Source organism: Vanessa tameamea, chromosome 17 (genome assembly GCF_037043105.1).
Source record: "Vanessa tameamea isolate UH-Manoa-2023 chromosome 17, ilVanTame1 primary haplotype, whole genome shotgun sequence".
Lineage (NCBI taxonomy): Eukaryota > Metazoa > Arthropoda > Insecta > Lepidoptera > Nymphalidae > Vanessa > Vanessa tameamea.
The window spans coordinates 4,155,765-4,182,148 of record NC_087325.1 but is presented as its reverse complement, the minus strand read 5'-3'; the positions used below and the strand labels follow the sequence as shown (position 1 = coordinate 4,182,148).

The following is a 26,384-nucleotide window of genomic DNA, read 5'->3' as shown; positions in this document are numbered from 1 at the left end:
CCCTGTTTTACTCAATTGTATTTTAATAATAAGTGGCGTAAATATTAATTAACTAATCATTTAATCGCATAAATTATTAAACGATCATCGTTCGTATTTAACATAAAACTAAATTAAACATAAATCGATGAACATGTCATTGCCCGGAGCAAAATTTGTTATTATTCGATGCCCTGTTACAAAAACCGCACGAGAGACGTAAACAATTAAAATATTTTATGGACAGTTCTATTATTATCGTAAATAATTTTCATACGCGATACAGTGGTTGCGGTGTTGCTATCTACGAGTTGATAACAGTTTTCTTCCCACGGGACCTAGTATGGTGATATATCGTTGGGTCATTCGGCGAAGGACACTCAGGAATTAATAATAGTATTGACATTGTTTTTTTTTTTATTTCGTAGCGATTGCGATTTAAGTTTCATTATTACGATTTTATTAATAATATGTTATGTATTATTACTTTTTAAAGGAGGAGTATTTTATGTTACATTTCCTATAAACTTCCCAAATACATTACCCAAAGTAATCTCAAATACGAATATCTAATAATTTATAAGTAAATATATATATATATATATGTACATCATAACTTATTACATATACCTTACAACTTATTTCATAATTTTATGTTAATGAAAATTATAATACATGCCTTCCGCTATCGCAATCCACGCAGTCACGCGAAACTAAGGACTTGTTTAAAAGGCTCGAACTATCGAAATTGGCTGTCGGGCGAAAAAAAGCACGTTACGCCATATGGAGTAGCAGAGCCGACGGCAAACAATAGTGAAATTATACCAGTAATAAGTTGCACGCACGCAACGCAACTGCTCCGGATCACCTTTGTACTCACGAAAAACGAATGGTCGAGACAATATTCAATAACATCTTATATATCCGATAATAATACACAGGTTATTGAACAAGTAATATTCGCTAAAGGCACAGAAATCGATATGAGATATTTGACCTTTAATAGAATTAATTAAATATCGGTAATGTCTGTAATCTGTAATCTCAACAAAAAAAACCGAACAATTTATTTTAAGACACAAAAACAAGCAAGGCAATATGGCTGCTATCATTGGCCATATTCGATTTCAAGTGACGTCATATAAAGTATGTCATTTATATAGAATAGTGGTCTCACTTGTATACATTTTTAAAATTAAAAAAAGAACGATATCTCAATACTCACTTTCAGCTATAATTTTATCCTAACTGGAACATCAAAAATCGCTAATAATCGAAACGTGTTCACTGCCAATACACGTAGACGTTGACACAAAAGTATAGCCGCATTTTTAGCAGCTATAGATCAACAAAAAAGGGAGAATCTTATACATATTAATTTAATATAATATAAATGGATACGTTCCTTCCCTTTGTACCAATGGATTCGGTAATAATAACTGACAATCGTCAATAGCAGTCGCTTACTTAAGTCGTTGCAAGTTTATATTGAACTCGTAAAAATGTGTCCATAATTACTTTGAATCTGAATAAAATTAGTGTTAACCCATTAGTCATGAATAAATGTTTAAGATTTTGCCGTGCATGAATTATTAAATAATTATCTACGAATTCTTCATAATCGTTAAATTGCCGTAGGAATGTTACATTTTCAATGATTAACACAAAAAAAATGCAGTGACCGGGCTCCAATTCCGTTTAGTAACTATAAAACTAACACATAGTCTCCTTAATGACCTGGGGAAATATGAGAAAATCTCGAGTACGAAGAAAAAACCTTAATTGCGGAACTATGTATTGGAAATACCAAAACCTTCACTAATCATTCATTCATTTTAGGTTATATACTTGTACTGACAAGTCAATTTGCCGTCCGCACATTACCGGCCTTGACTTATATGATCGTAAAGTGTTTGGGATTTATCATTTTTTGTCTCTAAAAGTAATATGTTTATTTAACGTTATAACTATTATTTATCGGTAGAATATGTGCGTCATTTTGTTGATGTGAACTGGGTATCGTTATTGAGTTTCTTGATTATTTCCTGATCTAGAAATCTCTTTTTTTTTCGGGATGTAATGATGATGTTAAAAAGGAGATTCGAAGTGTTAGAGCTTTTTGCATTCGTCACGTTAGCAAGCGATTTCGTGAACTCAACCGAAGAGACGAAAACGGTTCTAGTATCAATATTTAAAACGGGATATTTACCATGTTTTATTCGATATTTCGACATTATCTACGAAGGTCTTGTTCACGAGACTCACCATAATATCATGCTCTACCAAATAAAAATAGAAAAACATGGTAAATATCCCGTTTTAAATACTGATAGTAATAAAAATAACCATGTTAATTTCAAATATTTTAAAGATTCTAGTAGTTTTTTAGTGCTTTGGGCACCGACGTTACCTCTCCCCTCCTCCCCCCCCCCCTCTTTATGCGGAGAAAATACGTAACGCGTTTTTTCAGGAGTACCACACCGTACTAACCAATATTCAACCGTCAGCAGCAGCAATAATTAGTATTTTTATGCTTCGGCTTAAAGGTTGATTGAACAAGTATAAAACAACATCTTACTTCCCAAAGTGGCGCATTGACGATATAAGAGAAATTAATATTTCTTACAGTGGTAGTCTATGTGCGGTGGTGACCACTGATGATAAGTAGTCCCATGTTCAGGTTTGCTTACCTATTTTAAGTAAAGACAAGCTTTCAATGTACTTAGTTTATTTGAAACGTTAACAGTGGTATTACATAATGTGTACACAGACACAGACTGAGTTCATCACAAGGCTCCGTTACCGATTATATCCCATGCATAATAATTTATGTTGTTAAAGATTAGATCATTTATTGCTTTAATTTTTTAAATTCGGTCAATAATAAAAACTTATTATTTACTTACTTTTTATTTGTATAGTACGTAGTGTGAACTAAAAGCTAACAATCTTTAAAAACTCAGGCCGATTCCAAACTCTTTTAGGTTTTTCTGAGTGTGTATGTAATGTACTTGAGATTTCACGTCTTTATGTGTTTTCAAAAAAAACCTCTTCATAGTCTTATTACTTAATAAGACTATTTAATTTTTTTTTAATCTATTTACTATTTGTAACAAGAATTTACCAATTTTAATTAAAAATGTTAAATTGCACTTTTTTTTTAAATTAATATTTTTCTGCCCTAATGTCACCCTTGCTTGCTTTAAATACTAAACATCGCGCGTGATTAAACGGTGAAAGGAAAATCCTGCTTACAGAACTGATATCCCAAACAAAGAGTTGAGGGCAAAAGAGGTACTTAGCGTGTAAGCCTCAAACTCCGCTGGACAAGAAAGGAAGATCTCGCACAAGGGACTTAAAAGTTTGCGTTAATAGACTTAATTTGTAGATGCCCCGATGTAAGCGGCTTCGGACTGACCCTCTTTAATTGTGATGTCCTTTCGTCTAGCTTATTATCGACAGTCGATGTAGCTATGTTAAATTATACTCGAATAAAATAAATAATTATACTAATTGTTTTATACATTTAAAGACTTTAAATGATAATTTATTTGCTATCAGTGATTATCTAATGATTTTAAAATTACTTTATTTTCATCCTCAAATAATAAATACTTATGATTTATCGTACCTATTTGTATTCCACTAGTTTGTCAAGCTATTGAACAATTTGAAACTTTTGCCACAATTATTTCGGAATCAATCAGATTAAATACAGAAAAATTAAACGGTTATAAAAATATCGACTAAGAATTAATATTATGGGCACCCAAGAAAATCACTAACTTTTTGTGTTGTAATAATTAACCCCACATTTGTTTGAGTCGATTTCACAGTATAATTGCGGCATATTTCGTTACATTGTGTAAACTCATAAACTAATTATGTGCACATTTTTTTCATCTACGGGGATCGATATAATTGCGTCGGTGCCTTTCAAATAGCGGCGCTAGGGATTTCGGCGTGCAACCTGTCATTTTTTGGTTTAGAAAAAAACAACTTTTGTTCCTAATAAGGTGACTGACACATGGCTATTTATTTCGAACCCAGGAAATGTAATTTTAACTTTTTTTTTTGGTTCGGAAGTCGACTTTCGTTGTGAGGCCAAAATTTTTGCGTTTAATTTTACAGAAAAATCATAGAAGAAATTATAATTTATTTTATTAGATATTATAACTTATTTTAAAAGAATATTCATATATTCTTTATATTATTATGATAACTCTTTATTATACATACATATGTCTATGATACATCTCTATTTATTTAAAATAAAAATTATAACAATACATCTACCTAATTAATACCAAATTACTAAGTAGGTACATATTACTATAAAATAAGTATTTTAACTAGCACTTACAATTTCCTGTTTCATTAAATATGTCAGTTATTCTAGGTACGAATGCATCGACTCATCAAATCCGGACGATCGGTTTCCAACGACCCTTCATCTCCGGATCATCCATGGCTCTCCGCGAGATGGAATACAAATCATCTGCGAGGTCGCTGCGGTCACTATCACACGAGGAACGAGAGTACAAAACAAATGCAAACTTGCCAACTGAAGGTAGGATATTGATGAATATTTAAATTAAAAATAAATACATTCGCGTAGGCTCAAAATGCACTTAAGCTCTGCAGGACTTTTAAACTTCTGTTGAATAACAGTTTCAATTCTAATTATACGTTGCAGGTTCTTTAATTTCAACAATTTATGTGTTTAAGACGTATGAAATGAGTCAAGTACCCAAATAAAATCTAAACGTACTTTATTAATATTTTTAAATCGACACGTCACGAACATGGCTGAAAGTAGATTCTACCGAGAAGACCTGACAAAAAACTCTTACTAGTAGACTAACTATTTTACTAATTGCCATATATCTTCCGAGCATTCATAAAGAAACACACACACATCAGCCCGCATTCGTCCACTGCTGGACATAGGCCTCTCCAAATGCACGCCACTGTGGTCTTTCTTCGGCAACATAAATAATAAATAAAAAAAAATAACATAAATTATATAATAAGTTAATAATTTTCTAACGAAGTCAAAATATTGAAATTGATAGAATAAATTCAAGATAATACCCCTGTCAAAGTTGTTCCGTAACAATTATGACATGTGATTTAACTTCTTACAGATAAACGCAACTACAATATTTTCTTGGTAAAACTTATCGTTGTACTAAAACTAATTTCAACGTAATTATGTTCTAAATAACTATGCAAGTGTCCCGAGCCGCTAAATGTATTAACATCAGCGCTTATTGCATTCACAATCACAACCCTAACTGACTGCCGCCTTATTTACCGAGCGACGAGCCGTGGAGAAACTAGAATCTTCTAGAACTGACAACGAAAAATTAACTTAAAGTTGATTTATATTCGCGTTTGATAAATTACGTTATATTTAATATTTATTGCGGATATAATAAAAAAACTTCTCATTCCGATTCCATAAGATTATTATTTCGTATTTGACTGGTTTACATTTTCTCGACCTTTTGGTCGATTGAATACTTCTTAGGCGACAATTTTCTATTCAAACGAACTTTATAAATAACCCCTGTCGCGTGTCCGTCCTACTGAATTCCACATAAATCGGATTAGTATTTTTAGTGAGCATCAGGAAGAACAAAGCAACAAAACTTAGCTGTTTATAATATTAGTATGATAATATACGACAGGCTGTATCGAACTACAATCTCAATAACGAAACTTGATACAGTGTATCGTTTTCACGTAAGAGTGGCTTATACAAATGAATAGTTACAATGTTTCACGTTTATTGAACAATTTTCTAAGTTTGTCATTATTCCTTATTGTCTAATATTTAATTGCAAAGCATGTCGTTTGAAAATTTAATGGATTTATTAGATTTTAAAAGGTCGTATGTTCGTTCTTTTCGTTCTTACATATAATTTAGATACAAATAATCATAGAAATTTCCAGTATTACCTAATACTGGAAATTTATAAAATAAGCCTAAAACCTATAAAATAAGGTAGTGAGTTCAAACGAAAATCCTTTTTTAATTAATCTCGTACATGTTCGTGAAGGAAACATCTTGAGGTAAATTTTTCCATATATTTATCCACCAAACCCGCTTCGAAGCAGCGTGGTGGAATAATATCCAAACTTTCTTAAAAAGCCCCGCTCTGCACTTTTCTCAGATTTGCTTCTGAGCAATTATTTTTTTATGTCTGAGAGTTATTACAAGTACAATTATTTTTTAAATAAGTTTTTTAAATTTTTATTTTTAGCTCTGATGTGAATATGTGGTCTTTGTTATGTTTTCCATGATCCTGTCTTAGCTCTTGAAACAGAATTTTAGATTTTCATAAAGAACTTTAATTTGTCTACTGTAAATTAATCCATTTGATAAATAGAATATACATAATACGATGATATCTTATTGTTTTTATAGATAATTTATTCAAGTTAAATATTACTTTATATTCTTCATTCTTCTTGTCGTGTCTATTCATTTTTAAGTCTCGTTTATATTCTCTGGGGCGTTTACAAGGCAATCCCAGCAGCAGCTTTCATCAGCACGCGGCAATCTGCGCGCGCGCACCTAATGACGGCCATTACGCACATTATTAGCCTCTCCGGTTCATGTCAACTGGTGTTTTTTGATTAGGCAATTTGTATTAGTAAAAGAAATTATTTTTATTTTGACATCTATTTTAATAGGTAACGTTAATTTTATACTATCAACTATGTATGTTCGAATACAAAAATAATAGTATATACAATCGTAGCTATTGTATATATGTATTTATTATACAATAACGTATTGATATATGATGTATAAAATAAAAGTAATAATATTATTACTTATTATAATAAATATAATGATAATACGTATAACAAACAAATTACACATGTTAATCTTTTACATATAAAATTATGCAAAAATCTATTCAATAATTTTAAAGACTTATTTTTAAATTATTGTATAAATTTGATCAAATACAGTCACATAGTTCATACGGCAAAGTGATTCAACAAAGCCTACTATAATTTAAAAAGTTATTATCTATAATTCAAGGTTAGCCCAGTAGCTAGTTCAGTTTCTTGGCAATAACACGCATTTATAATGATCTATTTCCTACCAATATACGAAATAAATTATTGCCATATTTAAACCGTAATATTTCAATTCGAAATCGAAATATGTGATTTTTATAGCATATCATATCATTTTAAAATTCGACCAAATAAAGTAATTACAAGAATATTAAACCACTGATACTTATATAGCATTACACATTAATAAAACATGATTTGTTTCATTATTCGTAAAGTCAAAATTATGGATAATTTCTGAGTTACGTTTTGTATACAGATAACATTTAATTTTAAATAATATAAAGTTGCCACAAAAAAAATACAAAATTAATGATATATTATTAAAAGAATCATCTAATAGATAAAAAAGTTTAAATGAGTTCTTTTCGTTTAAACTAAAAGAGAATGATGTACGTGAGATAGCCCATAAAAGTACATTCTACCGTTCTACTGCTTAATACCATCTCCCACTAATACAGTAGTCAGAAGAATCGATACGTGCGTATTATATTCCAATGATCAAGTCGGGGTCTGCAATCGGAACCGTCCAATTACAAACTGATGGAACACCTTGCTGTGTCCAGGGTAATCGGCGCCGATGTACGACCAGATAAACAATTGTAATATCGTACCAATCATAATAACTATGAAACTAGAATGTTATGTTTGCTGGTTTAGATTATTTCGCTATATTTATGAATATTGGCGCAACGTTTTAAAAGATATCACGTCTCTATTTAAAACTTCGTTATTAGATTCGAATCAGTATTTCATCATAGGATATAATTATTTAATTATAAGTAAATTAATAAAAAGACGACTTTTTTTAAATATATAATAAAAGTTTTCAACTCTACAGTATTTTTTTCTCACGGAAATATTTTTCGTTTCATAAATCGTCTGATGTTGTGTATATTAAGTCAATGGCCTCGGGATGGCCAACCGGAGAAAATAATAACAATAACTTCAAATGCGATCCAGAGAAAAAACAGACGCCGGCACAATGTCATTACGGCAGCGTAACATCGCTCACAGAACTAGGAAACCATTAGACGTGCATAGATTTAGAATTATTTTATTATTTTAGAAAGAAACATAAATTATACTAGAATGAAATAAAATAATATACATATATTGTGATATATAGACAAAACTTCTGCCTTGCAGGTAAATCCTTTTTATTATTATCAGTATTAACATTGCGGTTTTAATATATAATAAAATATTTAAATTTTGGTATACTATAAGATATTTCAAAATTAATAGTATTTACTTTTGACCTTTAAAACGGTAATGAAGTGCAAACTAAATTGTAATTTTATGAAAAGCACTCTCTAAAATGATAACAACTTAATATCTACGATTGTTACCAGTAGTCAATATCGAAAATAATTTAAGCATTTATTCCAATACTAATTTCACGCATAATATCAATAAATGAAATATTAAAAGAAAGTCTATTTTGGAAACATTCAATTCAGTGAACAAAGTAAAATTACATCGCACCTCATTTCCGGTACAATATTTTCGATTTGATTGATCAATTTCGATGATCAATATCTCGGGTGCTATGATTGACTACCGAGCGGCTTCGTTACAAAGATCGTTACAATGCGTCTGTTTCCTCTATTTCATACTACAACACTCGCTAAGTGCCGACGGTTAGACAATTTTGTTGAAAAAAACCGAACCGACCGAGCTTTGTATTACAGAACGTTGAACAATCGGTTACCGATGGTAACGTCGCTTGCGCGTATTTCTGCGGTTACACTTACTCAAATAAAGTCAATCTTGGTGCGAGCGAGGGTCCGTGTGAAAATTTGATAACGAAACTATAGATCGATGGGGCTGCAGAAATCGAGGGGCAATAGCTGCGGTTTCAATCCGTGTGCTACTGTGGGATGTAATGGCGGGCGTGGGCACGAATTAGCCTTCGCACGGCGCTGTAGCACGCGCCCAGCTACATCATATTCGTAACATTGAATCTATCAGCACGCGCCGATAGACATACTAACAATACACTTTTATAGATAATTGTATGAAGGAAATATTGATTTTGATCAAAGTATTAGTCTTTTCTTTATATTATATAAATATAGAAATTATTTTTACCGGAGTATTATTTAAATATAAAAGTAAAATACGAAAGTAAAAGAGAAATATGCCTGAAGACGCATCTTGAGAGCATTAAAACGATTAAAATGGAAACTGGGCGGGGCGCTGCGGGCAACATTAACTTCTCTAGCCACAAACCACAGCTCCTGGACAAACTGGACAGACGGACATACATTATCTTTTGCGTACATCACTTTTATAATTTGACATTGAACTGAAATAAAATAAATTAACCATATAATTAGCATCATCAGCAAAGATTCGTTATAGAGTATGCCAAGCGTTAGAGAGACCTTGTGAGCAGATGGATAACTTTATTCAACTTTTATGCTTTATTAATTTTAATTATATTATTCTTTTGTTAGTAACACATTTCCCAGAGTGGGTACCACTCGCTCACCGGGTATTTTACGCAATGGTTATTCTATTCTAAGCATACTTAACAGATACTTTCTTTTACTGTATTTTAGTAGCACGATAAGTGACCCAGTGTAATAAATAGAACGGACGTAACATTTTCATACACTTTTTAACATCAAACCCAAATCAATACCGTCAAGGTATAGATATTGGCTTATTTACCTTTCTTATAATATTAATGTGTAATCGCTGAGCTGTATTGGCAAATGTTTTTAAAATAATTATTTACTTGATAAGTAGTTATGTATTCCACATATTGTATATAATAGATATACTAATATTATAAAACAAAAGTAACTCTCTCTGTCTATCTGTCTGTGGCCAAACTACTAAACCGATATTGATGAAATTTGGTATGAAACAAACTTGAACTCCAAGGAACTTTTTTATGCCTAACACCTGACTAAGCCCTTAAACGCGAGCAAAGCATCGGGCGACAACTAGTTAGTTAATAAAATAAAGAGAAGTAAAACAAACGGCACACTTTTATAATTTATAAAGTATTAAAATTTTCGCAATTTAAATTTTACTGATTTCTATTTTCGTACTCATTACGACAGGAAAACTGTCTCGCCGTGTTAACAGTCCTTAGTATATTATTCAGTTTATTAAGCCTTTCCCCCAACTCGTTACAATCAGCCACTATTTTCCGTCGCCATCTTCCCGCGCTTGCAATAAATTTGTAAATACGCGGTCAAATGAATCAACCGCAACACTTCGAAAGGAAAACTATCTTCATAGTTTAGCATAGGATCCACCATGTCACGGATAATTGACAGAAAGTAATTTATTTGCAACCGTCAAAACTTCTAGAATAGTTTTTAAATATATTAAATAAAAATGTAAATTATATGAACTGATAATTAATATCAAAGTATTTATAAAAGAGTATCTCCAAGATAAAAGAGTATTTGATAATGTAAACTGTATTTGGTATGGATTATAAGAATTTAGAATATTTATACAATAAGAATCAAATCGTAAATTGTGAATCTTAAATTAATCGACAAGATATAAAATAATTATTTATAAAAACAAATATCGTTGTCAAAAATGTTTATAATTAAGTGTTTCATATTGGCTTTCACTTCAAGTCAGTATTTTATTCAAAAAAATGTATTTCTAATAAACATATACAGATTTTTACTTGTACAAAATATGTAAAGATAATTATAACTTATAATAATGTTATAAAAAGTACTGAAAAAAAAATGTTAACCATAAAAAGGTAATATTTACTAGAAGATCATAGGCAGCTCGTGTCTTGATAGTTTATAGAGGTCTGAAGCCGCAGACCGAACTATTTGAGTCCACATATCATCTCACAGCATAGTTTTCGTTATTCCAACTAGCTCAACCAATTAAAACCTAGAATTCTCGCATTTTGTACAGTTTTATCTCTTCTTATTGTGTTATGGGTAATTTTTACTACAAACTTGTAAAAAGCTTCTCTAGTATCTTATGGAAATGTAAGATATTTAAGAAAATGTTTCAGTCCTTTGTACGATACCAGAAATTTCAAAATGAATGCATCGATTTTAATGCATCTTCAAAATGTCTTTTGAATGGATTCAGGTAAATAATATTATCATAACCCTTCTGAGATCAGAGCCATTCTACATTCACGAGGAAGCCACAAGAAAGAACCAGTTGAATATAAAAAAATATTACTTATAAAACCAACTTAACTTCAAAAATATCCACTTGAAAGGCTTCCATTTGTTACTCCTATTTCTTTAACATAAAACTTTTACTAATCTTTGCCATGTATTTATTTTTACGATTGCCTTCACGTCTCTCGAATGGTAATATTAAAGTAGTCTACTCCATCTTCGAGGGTCGAGGTTGAAGCTCAGCGTAATGTCTCGCATTTGCGGTTGCTGCCGGCAGGATACGAGCGTGTAGCGTAATGAGCAACACATAACGAAACCTTACAAATAATTCAACCCACGAAAAAAACACACCGAATCACGTACACCTATCCTTCAAAGGAAAAAGCGTATCGGATAGCACCGTGTAAACTCTTTTCTCTTTCAACCGTAAACGAGTGAGCGAGATGCAAATTTCATAATCGCCCCCGACATTGTCTGATACAATTTTGAGGTGTTCATCGTACTCAATACAATCAATTATTGTTCTACGTGTTGCTCGGCTACCTTCTGTCGGTAGTGTGTTTATGAAAAAAGAATCGTTAAAATTATTCGCCACAATTTGTCTTACAACTCCAAACGCAATTTCGTTACTAATCACTTAGTAAATGCGGTATGCATTTACATACAAAGCAGTTGATTCATGAAGAGGTCGTAAAAAGACCTAAATAGGTGCACTGGTGTTTGGTGACGCGACACTAATTTGATTATCCTTGTGAAAGAGCATGAGCGCTGGTCTGCACAGAAATGTTGATGAGAAGCTCGTTCGTGGCCATAGAGTCACTGTACATTTTCTACTGGTATTTCACCGCAATCTTATTTAATTACTTTTTAAGTAATATTAAAGGGAAGTTTATTAATTTAACAATTCTGTGTTTTCTTCTTTAGAGTGTTAACATAAACTATAAATCAGTGTTTAAATAAACTCTAACAACACTAAGCAATGTATATAAGTAAAGTACGGCCGATATGATAAAATTATTTTTTAAATATATATATGTATATTTTACTCAATTTCAGTTTTTAAACAAATCATTTATTTATCTAAATTATTCAAATTTACAAGGATGTTCTCGCTTAGTGTTATTATATATGTATGTATGTACCTAAAAGTGCGCAATGTAGCAATTAATTTAAACTAGTAATAAATCTTATTATAATGCTATAGTTTGCTAAAGAACAGCATCATTACTAGTAGGTATGTGCCGACTGCCGAGATGTGATAGGTAACGCTAGCCCGCGGGTCTCGTGTTCAGGGTATAGTGTTACGCGAGCGACCGGCTGTATCAACGGTCGTCAATCGGCCAGATCCATTCCCTGTAACAATACCTTCGGTGTGGTTATAACACGAGCGAGAATATAAGAGCCAGTTATAGCGGAAGCGATTAAAGCAATATTTATTCAAAGTATAAATTATCGATATTAATCAATAGACGTTTTACTATTTAATGTGTAAAATTATGTAATTTAATTGTTTATTGATAAGTAAATATTTTCTTTTTATTTTTTCATTGAGAGTTTGAATTAGTACCAGAACCAGGCAATTTTGTTTTGGCATTCTTATGTTAATTAAGAAATCAAATTACTCATAATCGCAATGTTTGCACTTGATTGAAGTAGGCATTTTTATGTTATATCATTGCATAACAAGTTTGTCAACAAAAAAAAAATATTAATAAGAAAAATAAAATCTAAACTTGTAGCTTTTTGTAAATATGCTGCTTGCAAGCAAAAAGACAGAGACACGTGAAACTATTAAATTCATATATTAAAAAAAAACCTTGTCAAATATATTCCCGCCTCGAACATGTTTCTTGGCCAATCATTCTCTACAACTTACATTACCCGCAGTGAACGTGTCTTAGAACAGGGCGCACTGAACCGCGCAATATTACCGTTTGTGCTTTGTAAAGCCTTACTTATGTATTTACTCGATCATTAGCCATGACATCTGTCATTATACGCTAATTAATAGTAGAGCAATGCAGCTGAATTCTACAGAACTCACACCGATCTCTATCAAAACATAGTCCTATTTGAATAGAATCAAATGTCATAAAACTTGTTTTGTTTCTACAACTATCGATGCAAATATAACTGATAATATTTGCGAAATATTTCCATTCAAATAATATGAATCTAAATATAAATAGGTAAAGACAAAATAGTTCAGTACCAATCGTGTTTGTTAACCGATTTTTTTTCGTAGCCATCGATGAGATTCCTAACAATTAATAAAAAAAAATAATTAAAAAAATTGTGATGGTCGAATTTCGACCATTGATAACACTAATATATAACCTATATTTTTACTAAAATCTTAATAAAGCGACGATTTTCTTCCTAATCTAACATGACTTAGATAACAAATTTTGTAGTATATGCAGGCCAAGTAAGTATGTACACATTTTAATGGAATATAAATTTACATTAACTATCGTGTAGCCAGTAGCTATTGTATTCTATTTGAAAATCGAATTTTGGATCGCAATTAAAAGAATCTCATATTCAAATAATGCAACACAGTTTTCGTTGTGACGTTAATGTCTTAATAACAATATTTATATACAAGAAATACAGTATAAATAGATGTTATGAATTAGAATAGTGCAGGCATATTTCGCCTTTTATTACAAGCTTATTTAACTTCCAATATTAGTTTGTTTAGGTCAAATCTTGCAAGCTGAATTCGAACAACATCCTATTATTACGGAGTTGAAATTTTACATGTTGGTTTAGTTCCGACGACAATGATAAACATGACTGTATAGCAAAATAACTATATCAAATACAGTTAAAACCGTTTATGGCGACATCGTTTAGAACAACATATCGGTTATATTGACCAAAATCAAAGGTCCCGGCTGAATGCTATATAACTGTCTTATCAAAAATATTGCTTTGTACGACATTGCTTACTACGAAATACCGCATTAAACGACCACATTTGGCTAATGTTTTTGATGAATTATATCTGTAGAACAACCAGCTGAAGAAGAAGAAAATGACGAACTGATGAACAAATTACAGTGGCAACTTTGAATGATGGTCTCAATGTTGTTAGTGTATTACGCAAGATTGTTCTTTTTAATAAACAGTTTCACATGCAGGGAAATTATAACGATACGCTGATTAAACTTCAAAGTGAATTACAAAATGTGTATACAAGACAGAAGTGTTCCATACTAAAATTACAGATTTTATGCATACAGGAAAATGACATTGTTCTTTCTTAATACGTATACGTTTTGATTGACATAAACGAAATATAATTTAATTTCATTAATTTATATATTTTGCCCATTAATACCTATGACCTACATTTTCAATAATACCACTTCATAAAAATATAAGCATCACCGGTTGTTACGACCATCAGTTTTTACGACTAAATATGAGTAGTCCCTTCAATTTCAATGTCGTTATAACAGATTTTGACTGTATACACTATAAATTGTTTTTACCATGAAATATCGAAAAAAGCTAAGGATTATTGTGATTGGGAATTTAAAATAAAAATCGAGCCTTCATCGAGGGCCGTCAAGCACAGGATGTATCGAATTACGCCGCGTTACGATGTAAATGATCAGTAACAAAAACTTAACAAAACAACGAGTGAATCTCGGCGGGCGAGGGGTGAGAAATATTCTTATGGGAGTTTCATGTGATTTATAAAGCTTCAGGGAAGTATGCGCGGCTATTGGCATTACTCTTTTATTTTTACTCATAATGTATCATGTCACTGACGTACAATATAATGAGCATTTAATATGTGGTATCTGACTCTATACTTCAATTTAAAATGTCGTAATTCAGTATAATTTTATTTTTGAGTAAAAACTATGCAACCGACTCAATAAGAGCCGAGATGGTCCAGTAGTTAGAACGCGTGCATCTTAACCGATGATTTCGGGTTCAAACCCAGGCAGGCACCACTGAATTGTCATGTGCTTAATTTGTGTTTATAATTCATCTCGTGCTCGGCGGTGAAGGAAAACATCATGAGGAAACCTGCATGTGTCTAAATTCAACGAAATTCTCCCACATGTGCATTCCACCAACCCGCATTGGAGCAGCGTTGTGGAATATGTTCCAAACCTTCTCCTCAGAGGGAGAGGTGGCCTTAGCCCAGCAGTGGGAAATATACAGGCTGCTAATGTAATGTAAAATGTAACCGACTCAATATGACATCAAATAGAAAAACAGTTCTCAGATCGACTTGACTTGATTAATAAATCATAGCGTAGGTTGAGCGCAAGGACGATATATCCTAAAATGGCGCTCTCGTACTACGCAATGACCAAGTAATTTTTCCGTGGACTAATTTATCTAATATGTAATTCGTATAATTATTTCGTACCTTGAGAATCTGAGTCAATGAGTCTACTCAGTTCTACGTTTACCGATGAACATATAACAAGATTAACGAAGTACTTAAGTACGAAGTAAAATAACTTTATTGTATGTTTATTTCTTAATAAAAATATAGAGACATTGGGTATACTTCTACTTATCATTTAAATATAGATAAACTGATAAATTATTATTTACTTTAAAATACCTCTGTATAACGTAATATCGTCGAAGAATATTTGTTAGTGGACAGTAGTTTCAAGTTTGTAAGCGTTACGTTGGCTTCTTTACAAGTAATATTGCTCACGATTGAGATTATGAATATTAATACGCAGCTTGATAAATTCTATAAATAATATGTTTGCAGTCAAGGAGATTAACGATGTTTGCTTTATTGTTTTTAACTCTTAGTAATAAACAAATATGGACGATATGCTTAGCAAATTTCGACAATTAAAATTCGCCATTAAAGCTTATTGAAAGAATTTATTTTATTATAATAGTTTATAACAACCTATTAAGTACATGCTACCCACAAGGGAGTACATAGCTGTGATGGAGAGCCGTCATGGCGTTTGCCATCACGGCCTTCGAATCAGCCTTACCCCCAAAGGGCACCAATACGTCCACATAGTTTCATTTTGTTAGCTGCATTAACTTGCATATAATTTTATCAGTCATATATCAAAGGTAATTTAGGTCAATATTAGTAATTTACCACAAAGTTTGCATGAAATGTGTGTAACAAGAACTGATCAAAGGAAGCTAATTACCGCCGCCCTAATCAACGCCCTTGATTGCTTCATGTGTTTGCGTTCGACGCGACGCGCCAGACGACCTATTGTAATTTTGCTCATAAATAACTATTTGACTACTAAACAACAATGCTTCAGCGGAACACCAGTTTGATAATACGATCGTACATTATACGTATGGCCTGGATTTGGGAACATTTATGTTACGATCTGTATATACTTAATATAGAAAACCTTAAAATACCAAGTACATAGTGATAATTATCAGATCCTCTAAGGCAGCCGGCATTTAAAACATGCGTGTACATAACTGCAAGTACATTTGCTATACTAAACAAAAAAGAAAAAACGTTGACACGATATGATAACAAGAGAAAAACGGCTCTACGAACAAACTATATTCATGACTACAATTATTAACTTGTTTTCACTCAGTAGTTGTCGTCTGTAGTCACATAAATGTTTTTCAACTTCATCGAAAACATTGTATATAATAATATTTTCTAAGAGATTTTAAAGACAAAGAAGTTTTCTCTCGTCTATTCCCAAGATGTTTGATGTTAGCATATTATAAAAATATAAATAATGAAGACAGAACATACCAGAAATTAAGGTTAACATAGTTTTGTAAGAATCTTTTGCACTTGGAAACTTGAAAAATTGGATAAATATCCCCCGCTTTATAGAACTCTAATGTCATTAGGGTTCTATAACATCATATAAATAGCTTTAAAATTTAGATATCATTTTTTTTAGATACTCCTAATAAAACTTATCGTAAGAAAATACTTCTGAATTTTGATATTAAAAAAGAATACGATACATTTGCCTAAACTAATTATTAACTGGAATAATATACCTACATAATTTTATAATAATACAAAAGGCCGTATTACTGCCACATAACGAATATGACGGTAACTTTGTACTATAGCTACAGTGTGATCAGCAAACTTACGAATATTAATTTTTCATAATGGAGTGTTTTCGAAAGTATCGTATTTATTGTAAATGAATTTCATTTAATCGTTTCCATTCGGTGCAATTTCGTTAAACAGCTCCGTTGGATGTTTTGACAGTTCCACGCGTTGAGGGTGTTAATGTGACATTACCTACAGGGTGGGGTCCGAGGGGAGGCGGTAATTATCCCACGTCAGCGGCAGGCCTAGGCTCCCTGTCCGTGCCTATGACTGTATGTTAACAGCTAGCTGCTTTCATAACTACCAAGTACCAACTGAAGTAATTATCCCCACGGCAGGATTTCATAATCTATAAAAATACCACGAAATTCGACCGATCCGGTTAAATGAAGCAATTATTATTATTGTAACAGGAATACATTTTTCAATCGGCAGCACAAATTAATTAGTGACATATATATAAAACATAATTTGCCAATATTGCGGGTAGATGCACATTATATAATGTAGGTACACAAAGAGCCGCGGTTTTTCTCTATCACGAACTACATTATTTTACATGACGTTTTATCGGGAACCGCAACCCGAATGCGCCGAGCGCTTTTATTTAGACACCTAATTAAATATTTATTAAGTGCATATCTCATTTATACATTAACCCGATTTTAATTTCATGTCCGAGCGCACAAAATTAGGAACAGTGGATAGTTGAACCGCAAAATGAAGTGGGTTGTTCGGCTTCGGAGCGAGCTGCGAGCACGACTGCATTCGACGCTCGTGAAAATCATTATCGAATACTTTTCATAAACGCTAATACATTTTCAATTACGGCTCAAGCTGAACTGTATTTAAGTTGGTCGGTTCGATTAAACTTTGTATAAATACTAAACTACACGGCTTATAAAATGTTTGTCAAAATTAAACATCTTATATTTATGTACATATATAAGATTGTTTGCACACTACACGTATACACGTCTACACGTTATGATATATGTTTACACTTCTTTTATTTCAATTTTTCAACCTTACGGAATACAATGCTTGTCTTTTCATAATACATTCAAAATTAAATAACCTGTCTGTCTTCTGTATCACTGGAACTTATTTATTATTTTAATTTATGTTTTTGTATGGGAACCAGTACAGCTTTTCTGTAAGTACAAATTCGAATCTTACCGCAGGACGCGATGATGAAATATCAGACATTGACTATATAATAATAGTCATAACATTTAAGGCTACACGAAAAACAATTGTATCGCAATAAGTTTACTTGAATTTTGTGCTTATAATACATCAGACAATAACACGTTTTTAAGTCCGTTTCTACCCGTGGGGAGAAGGTTTAAAAAACTTGAAAGACGAGCTGGAGAATACTGCTCCCCTCTGCTGTTTAGATAGCAACTTTTAAGAGGCGAGTAGCCCAAGCAATTGACTCTCGATCATTACTACCGTGCATATATGTCCGCAAAGTATCTTTGATACGAGGGTGCCTTTCCGTCCCCCACCTAGTAACTTCAAGTGCATTTTATGACAATTACACTGTTGGAACCACTAATTTTGTTTTTCATACCACCCATTATTTCCTTCACGTCCATCACTTGTATCATCTCTTGAAATGTTGTCTATGACTATGAGAAAAATTATAAATAAGGTTTTTATTGAGCGGCATCCATTTCCAATTATAATAATGAGAGTGGACTTATGCACAAACATTCACACTTTAATGCCGTCAATCATCACCTTAAGACGGCAAAGCCAGCCTATTTTTCTTAACAGTGATAACATGTCGTTCCTTAAATACTCAGGGTACAGACTTAAACATACCTTCAAACATGGTGTGAGTAATTGTCAGGGACAATATATGATATCAACAACTCGACAGCCTTGGAGTAAGAGACCATTCGCATGCCTAAGCAAGTCTGACAGCAGTAATGGCAAAATTGACAGGCCGGAGTTTGTGATCCTAGGCGAATTAACACCCAGCCCAATGAATGGTTAGGATTACGTACCACGGACCACGCTGAGAAAACCACGCAAACCTATGCCCTTAAATTGTGCAGAAATTTACTCACTCACAGAAGCACATATAACAGTTGTTAAGATTTAAAAGTGAAAAACAATGTTATGTAACAAAAAAATATATTATGAAATGTCTTTAATATGATTTTACATTATAGTTATATATAAATATTCAATTTAATTGTCTGGGACCAATGTACGAACATTCCCTCCTTCCATTCTCCTATTGTGCTGCCCAGTCGATCTCGGCCATCTTGCCGCCGTGTGGCACTATGAGTCAGAAGATTGGGATGGACTGCGAGAATCCCAGCGGTGTTTTGGCATAAATGCCACCGTTTCGGAAAACACCGCTATAAATATAATATAAATATAGTTATAGCTATATCCCTGGTACGATGTATTCTGTGCAAGAGCTTCAATCTCTAAGCACAAACAATCGTGCCTGGGTTGCGCAATTTATAGTGAAGGACCCAAAGCGAACAACTTGAAGAATAAATAAGAAGCACATTACCAGAGCAAAAGTCTTAAGACTATTTACATGATTTGTGGGAGTCATTAGGTTCTCCATTTGAAGGTCGTGATGTCGTGCTAAAATTAGCCGTGGAAACTTTTGTAAGTCTCGATCGCGCATAAGAATGAGACTCATGTGAACTCTCTTCGCGTTAAACTTCTTTTTTTTTCTAAAAACCACCCCTTCCCACCCATTCATGGGAAGCGCTGTGCGTAGAGTTCTTTTGTCCCTTGCAGTTTGCGAAATCATCTTTCGGAGGTTTTCATTATCGAGTATACAGATTCCTTCAAGGCCGGCAACGCATTAGCAACACATATTGTAGGTCCATGGGCGACAGTGATCACTTGACACGTAAAACGATATAAAAAAATGTGTCTTCATATGTAATAAAACACATTAAAAGCATTACGTATATTACCATTATGTTATTATTATATTACGTATAACTTACCATATAAATACAAGTATTTATATTAAACCCAATAAATTATAGTAAGCCGTCTCGTAGCCCGTGACGCATAATAATATGAAGAGATAATATTGTGACGACGATTATATTATTATTAGTCACATAGTAGTTAAAGCGTCAATGACATAAAATTGGAACAGATTTTTACAAACGACGCTTACGTACTTCACACTTCTCAATGAATTCGAACACCATGTATAATTAATATGTATGTATGTTTAATATGTATATTTAAATATATTATTTTTATTTTATGCCATTGTCAAATAAAATTATCTGCTTGTTAAGTAAGTGGAACAATATTAAATACTATTTAGAAATATTTTTATCCGTTATTTTATTCGACTAATGTAAATTTTCTAACGTTCCCTCAGGACCTTAATAATACAAACTACATTATATTAAATGTAAATTATTACAAACAATTGAGGATCATAAATGTTTCCTATGACAATATTGCTAATTTTATTTTTGGAGACTTGGCCAGGCTCATGAATTTTTTTTAATACATAAATCTATGAAGATAAAAGTTTGATATACCATACAAAATTTAGGACGATAATTTTAACAATAAACCAATGAAAAATTAATATCACAAGGAAATTATGTAAAATTATTCCGTTTTATAATTACAGAATATTTCTACTACCTTTCACAAATAATATTTTTAAGATCCAGCCTTAAAAAAGAACGAATTAAATGCCAAATACAATGTTAACAACACTTGAAATCCTAATATTGAATTATTTCAATGCCTTTTTAATTTTCTTAGAGCGTGTAATATTCTTCGTTAATGCGTAAATGAATACTGGATTTTTCCTTTTTTATATTAAAAGAAACGCATGTCCTACAACTAACTACTATCAAACATTAAGTTTTACTAGAACGGAGGATTCATTAAAACACGGGAAATACCAGAACCTTTCGTTTGCGTCATTCGGTAAGGTAAAGACAAGTTTATTATAATTATTTAAATTAATACTTTAAATTGAATTACTCCTTACATATCGTAAAACGATTATATCCAAACGACCTTAGATATAAATTATTATATGCGTTATAACGCGAACAAAAAAATCGTTTCAATTACATATTACTTTATTTACGCTCAACATCGAACAATTAACCGAAAAACTATGGAGTAGTATACCGCGAATTGCAAAAAAAAAACGAAGAATGTTTGTATTAAACCTCACTATAAGAATATCTTTATTGAACAGGTGTTTTTCTAAGAAATTGTTGGCCATATACATATGCCAATATTGACATTGTATTTATATATGAATCTACTAATAGTTCTGAGATTTTGTTTACGAAAAGTTTCGTTTACATAGAATTCGAGCATGAATTAGTTTAGTACCTACTTTAAGATTTCGTGTATTTACGACAAAAAATATTGTGTAAATACTTAATGTATATGCTACCACCGTACCTAATTAAAGTAAATTTAGTTATTACCGCGTTATGATAGACAGACGGTAATGATAAAAAAATATTTCGTATACTAATTATAAATCTGTCACTTGCAAAATTCAGCAATGCTTCAATACTTCTATTCAATACTAGATATTTAACTTGTATCGTGGGTAGTGTATCAAAATTGATGGCATAAAACATCCGAAATTAGGACGAATTTATCACAAGATCAATCTAATTTCTAGAGTTTTGTACAAAAAAATTTAGCGTCATTTTGCTATGTTAACTCAACGCAAACTTTTAACATTAAATTTAAATATTACAGACGTTCCAGACAGATCCCGAGCCCAATGTGCAACAGCAGTAGTTATTGAGAAAAAGTTTATAATACTAGCTGTATAAAATTATTATATACAGCCAAAGTAAAAATTTGTATTTATATTCATTGTTACGGCGACTTTCAATAAAGTCTATCGTATAAAAACAAATATATAAATATCTGCCAAATTTAATGCTTTTGTGTCAAATGGTATCTGAATGCTATTAATCTCAAACAAATATACAACATATTTTTTTATATAAAACATATACGAGACTAAGGATCCTAATTGTAATTTAATTAGCACGTGCTCCAAAGTAAACACAAATATATTTTTTCACATTGTCGTTTGAAACTGGAGAAATACAAACAATACTGCAACCATTCCTAATGAACTAGCTATTATATATTTTACTTACTATTTCACTTTAAAGCTTAAGACAGATGAGGTCGAACAACATACGGACAGATTATTAACATTTCTAACTATAAATATGTTTTGAATATATAACACAGCCGGTTGTCGCCCGCGGATTTGCTCACGTTTTAGGGGTAAGTTGCGCGATGTTAGGCATAAAAATAAGCCTAAGTCATTCCATGGAGTGCAAGCTTGTTTTATAACAAATTTCATAAATTTGGATACAATATTTAGTCCGTAAAAGATCAACAGACAGACAGCCAAAGTTGTTTTCGAATTTATAATATTAGTCATAGATATTAACTTTAAATTTTTTTCATATCAACAATATTGATAAATTAATTATGAATATATTGCTATTTCTCTTATTTACCTACTATAGCCAGTGAAGGTTTGTTATATCGTTTACTAGCTGAACCTGCGGCTTTACACGCGTAAAATTTATAAAATTATACCTATAGCACACAAACCGTCACCCCCTATTTTACGCCCCCGAGGGCCTAGGTCCTTCCCCGACTCAAACTACCTTCATACCAAATTTCATCTACATCGGTTCATCGGTTTAAGCGTGAAGACGTAACTCACAGAGTTACTTGATTTTAGTACAGATATATACGAACTTAAAGTAAACATAATATCGCCCAATTATTATTTCATATTTTACTTTTAAAATTCGAACGATTATATTTTTAAAATAAATATTTGCTTAAAATATTCTTAATCGAAGGGCGTGTATACGTGTCACACCTCGCGTGGCCCTCGAATATACATACAAAGCTGACGAACAAAACTATAAGAATTAACATAATGATTTGTTTTATCAGCAATGAGTCAATCGTTCGTTGTACAGCGTTAATAACGTAAACTGTTCACGTAGGCTGTTTTGTGTTCATGTATCAATCAAATGCAAATACTGAAATACTGACAGCTTAAGTTTACCCATAAATTAATTACATTTACATTTTTTCGATATGATCACTAGATACTAGAGTTTAAACATTTTAAAAGAAATGTATCATTTGTGCAAACTTAATTGATTAATATCTAATAATCTTAATAAGGTTAATTGGAAACTCCAGTGGAAATTCTTATACAATACTTGAAAAAATAATACATTTAATTAGTATGACTTACAGACACTAGAAAACTATACAAACACTAGAAAACTATACATTGAATTATATTGGTCTTAAATTCGATTTTTGTAAACAGGAATAAAGTTAGAAATAACAATTACTGGTTGGGGCTTAGGGCCCCATTCTCATGGGGGCCCCAAAGGCTTGGTAATTTAAGTAACGGTGCAATACATCAGGTTATCAGGGGACCTTGGTATAAGGAAAGGAGACCCTTGGAGCTACATATAATTTATTTATTTAAACATTTTTGACATTTATAAAGTTTATATACCTATAATTGTTTTATAAGTAAAGGGTTTTGCAAAAAAGGGCCTAAGCTCGAAATGGGCTAAGACTGTCCTGGTCTACTTATAACAAAAATGTACAAACTAAAAGTGCTTTCACTTCATTTGCAGTCACCCTGAGCAGTCTTAAGTTTCGTTGATATATTGCACCGTATGAATCAGCCGGCAATCCCAACACGAACGATCACAAGTTCCGCGCGCGTGACCTCCATGATTAACACCTGTCATTGACAATAGGCGATTGATTTAATAATCGACCGACATTATCAACTTGGTCACTTGTCATTAACACACTTATAAAATACCTAAATGTATTCCCATTATATAAACTACTTATTATATTACATAAATGACTAATTAGCACGTGGGTGCAAGAATACCATTACTTAAAATAACAATAATTATTACTTACTTATCTTAAAAATACACTTCTGCGAAACAAGATAAATGAAAGAGCTAATAAAATTTCTCGTATTTATTACTTCTATTACGTAGGTAAATTTCTATAATTACGCTTTATAAAGTCGTGGAGGTTTGTGCTGCAAAACCAAGCCATTTTGCAACTGTTTGCAAATTATCAATATGGAAGATTCCATAGCTTGTGATAATGTTAACATTGTTATTGACAAAAATAATATTTATAACTCACAGAGTAATATATATTGTAATCATCAATAATTATAGCATGTTTTGTACTCAAAATACGTTTTTTTGCTTTCCAGAGAACACTGGAAACATTCTCGGAGCAAGTGAGTGGAACACGGGATACCCTTCATCAGCCTCTGTCTACCCGTCCTACGGACCCCTTCAACCCGCCTACTACAAACCAGACCCGACGATACACATACCTGCAGGTAGCTATAGAAAAACAAGACGCACAGTAACGCAATTGAAACATTATCAAATAATTTCTTCTCGGAAATGTTGACTATACCGCTAAATTTAACTTTTCTGAGAAAAATATTCTATGAAAAAGTCACAGTTTGTCTATTAGTTCCCCACTTGTGTCGTCAAGCAAATAAAAAGTATCAAGCATAACATATTAATTCCTTTTTATATCAAAACCTTTTTTATTATTCCAAAGAATTAGTACCTACCTACCTACATAGTAACGTATTTTTGCGAACGTCATAAAGGCCTCATGAGAGAAAAAAACATGGCACTTAAATATTATGTTTTTAATTTGATCACGTCGCGTCGTCAAGTGATTGAAATCATTAGACGTCAATTACAGTATTGCTTTTTTTAACGTTATAAAATTATATGTATTAATTCACTGGATTAATGGATTACCTATACTTCAATGAGATTAACAATTATAAAATAATACAATGAACAACTTCGTTATATTAATATTTCAAGTAAATTAAATAATTACGTAAATAAATCTAAAGATCTTTTGAAGGACCAATTACTTTTACATTACTACTATTATCAGAATTAATGTAATTTAATTTTTTATGCTTGTTTTAATTACAGTCCTTCCTGAAATACCCCTTGGTCATACGACTGACTACAGCGGCTTTCAGTCTGGCTCAACGGGCTTCGTAAAAGGGAGCCCAAGCGGCGCTAGTGGCACCCTCACCGACCTTAACACTCCTGCAATGACTACGCAAAGATACGACCCAAATTATTACAATTCTTGGCCGGCGAACAGCTACAATTACCAATACAACAACATCAATAATAATCCCGCATGCCTACAATCTCATACTCCTTACATAAATCCAAATCCACAAATGATCCTACCGAATTTAACGTACTCAACTGTTAATCAGAATCAAATACACGTCCACTTGCACAGTTCATCAGATAAATACAACCTCGAACAATACATGCCAAGTGAAATTAAAATTAATGATATAGATGGCGGCATTTCTATTACAACCGATTTACCCGGTGTGGGCGAACCGAGCGGTCTAGTGCAAACTTGTGAATCCGCCGACGATGTGAAAAATGGACTTTATGGAGCGGGAAGTCAAGAAGTTTGGAGACCCTATTGACAGTTCGCTACACCTCTCTATGATAGTAATCAACATTCCATTGTACATATTGTGATATAGTTATGTGAAATAAACTCGTTATAGTTGATAATTGTATAGAAATAATTTAGAAATCAATTAATGTAAAACATTAATTAGATAATAAGTGTTAATAAATGTATTCAAGTAAGATAAATTAACATTCCAAGTTACTTCGTTTTTTATTGTAATTTAATTTGATGATTTTAAATTAAAAAATAATAAAATACCAACTACTTCTTGAGACCAAATATTTATGTGTATATTTTTTTAATCGTTTCTACATCCTATTCCTTCATACCATTCCACAAAATTCAAAATACGTTTAAATGAAAGGAGAGAACTAACTTTTGTTTGAATAACTGATTTATTTTTTATAATAAAGATTTAGTACAAAACATCTGCTCTTATTTTATATTTATACATATAATGAGGTATATAAGGAGATTAATAGTTTTCCTTTTCAGTAATTTTGTTTTTAATGTAAATTTCTGTTTAAGTAACTATTTATAAA

At 32.0% G+C, this 26,384-nt stretch overlaps 1 protein-coding gene across 2 annotated transcripts in view; it reads left to right on the top strand.

Annotated features, from left to right (window-relative positions):
* Positions 1-26,123, top strand: part of LOC113400495 (protein lozenge-like) — a 46,833-nt gene extending 20,710 nt beyond the window's left edge. Inside the window, exons 4-6 of one of the 2 annotated variants that reach the window (XM_026640075.2) lie at positions 4,379-4,549; positions 24,572-24,703; positions 25,329-26,123. In XM_026640075.2, the coding sequence (XP_026495860.1) occupies positions 4,379-4,549; positions 24,572-24,703; positions 25,329-25,852 (827 nt within the window). In that variant the 3' untranslated portion in view covers positions 25,853-26,123. Of the gene's footprint in view, positions 1-4,369; positions 4,550-24,571; positions 24,704-25,328 lie in introns of both variants that reach the window. The other variant, XM_026640074.2, reaches the window with a different exon arrangement.
* Positions 26,124-26,384: the final 261 nt, after the last annotated feature.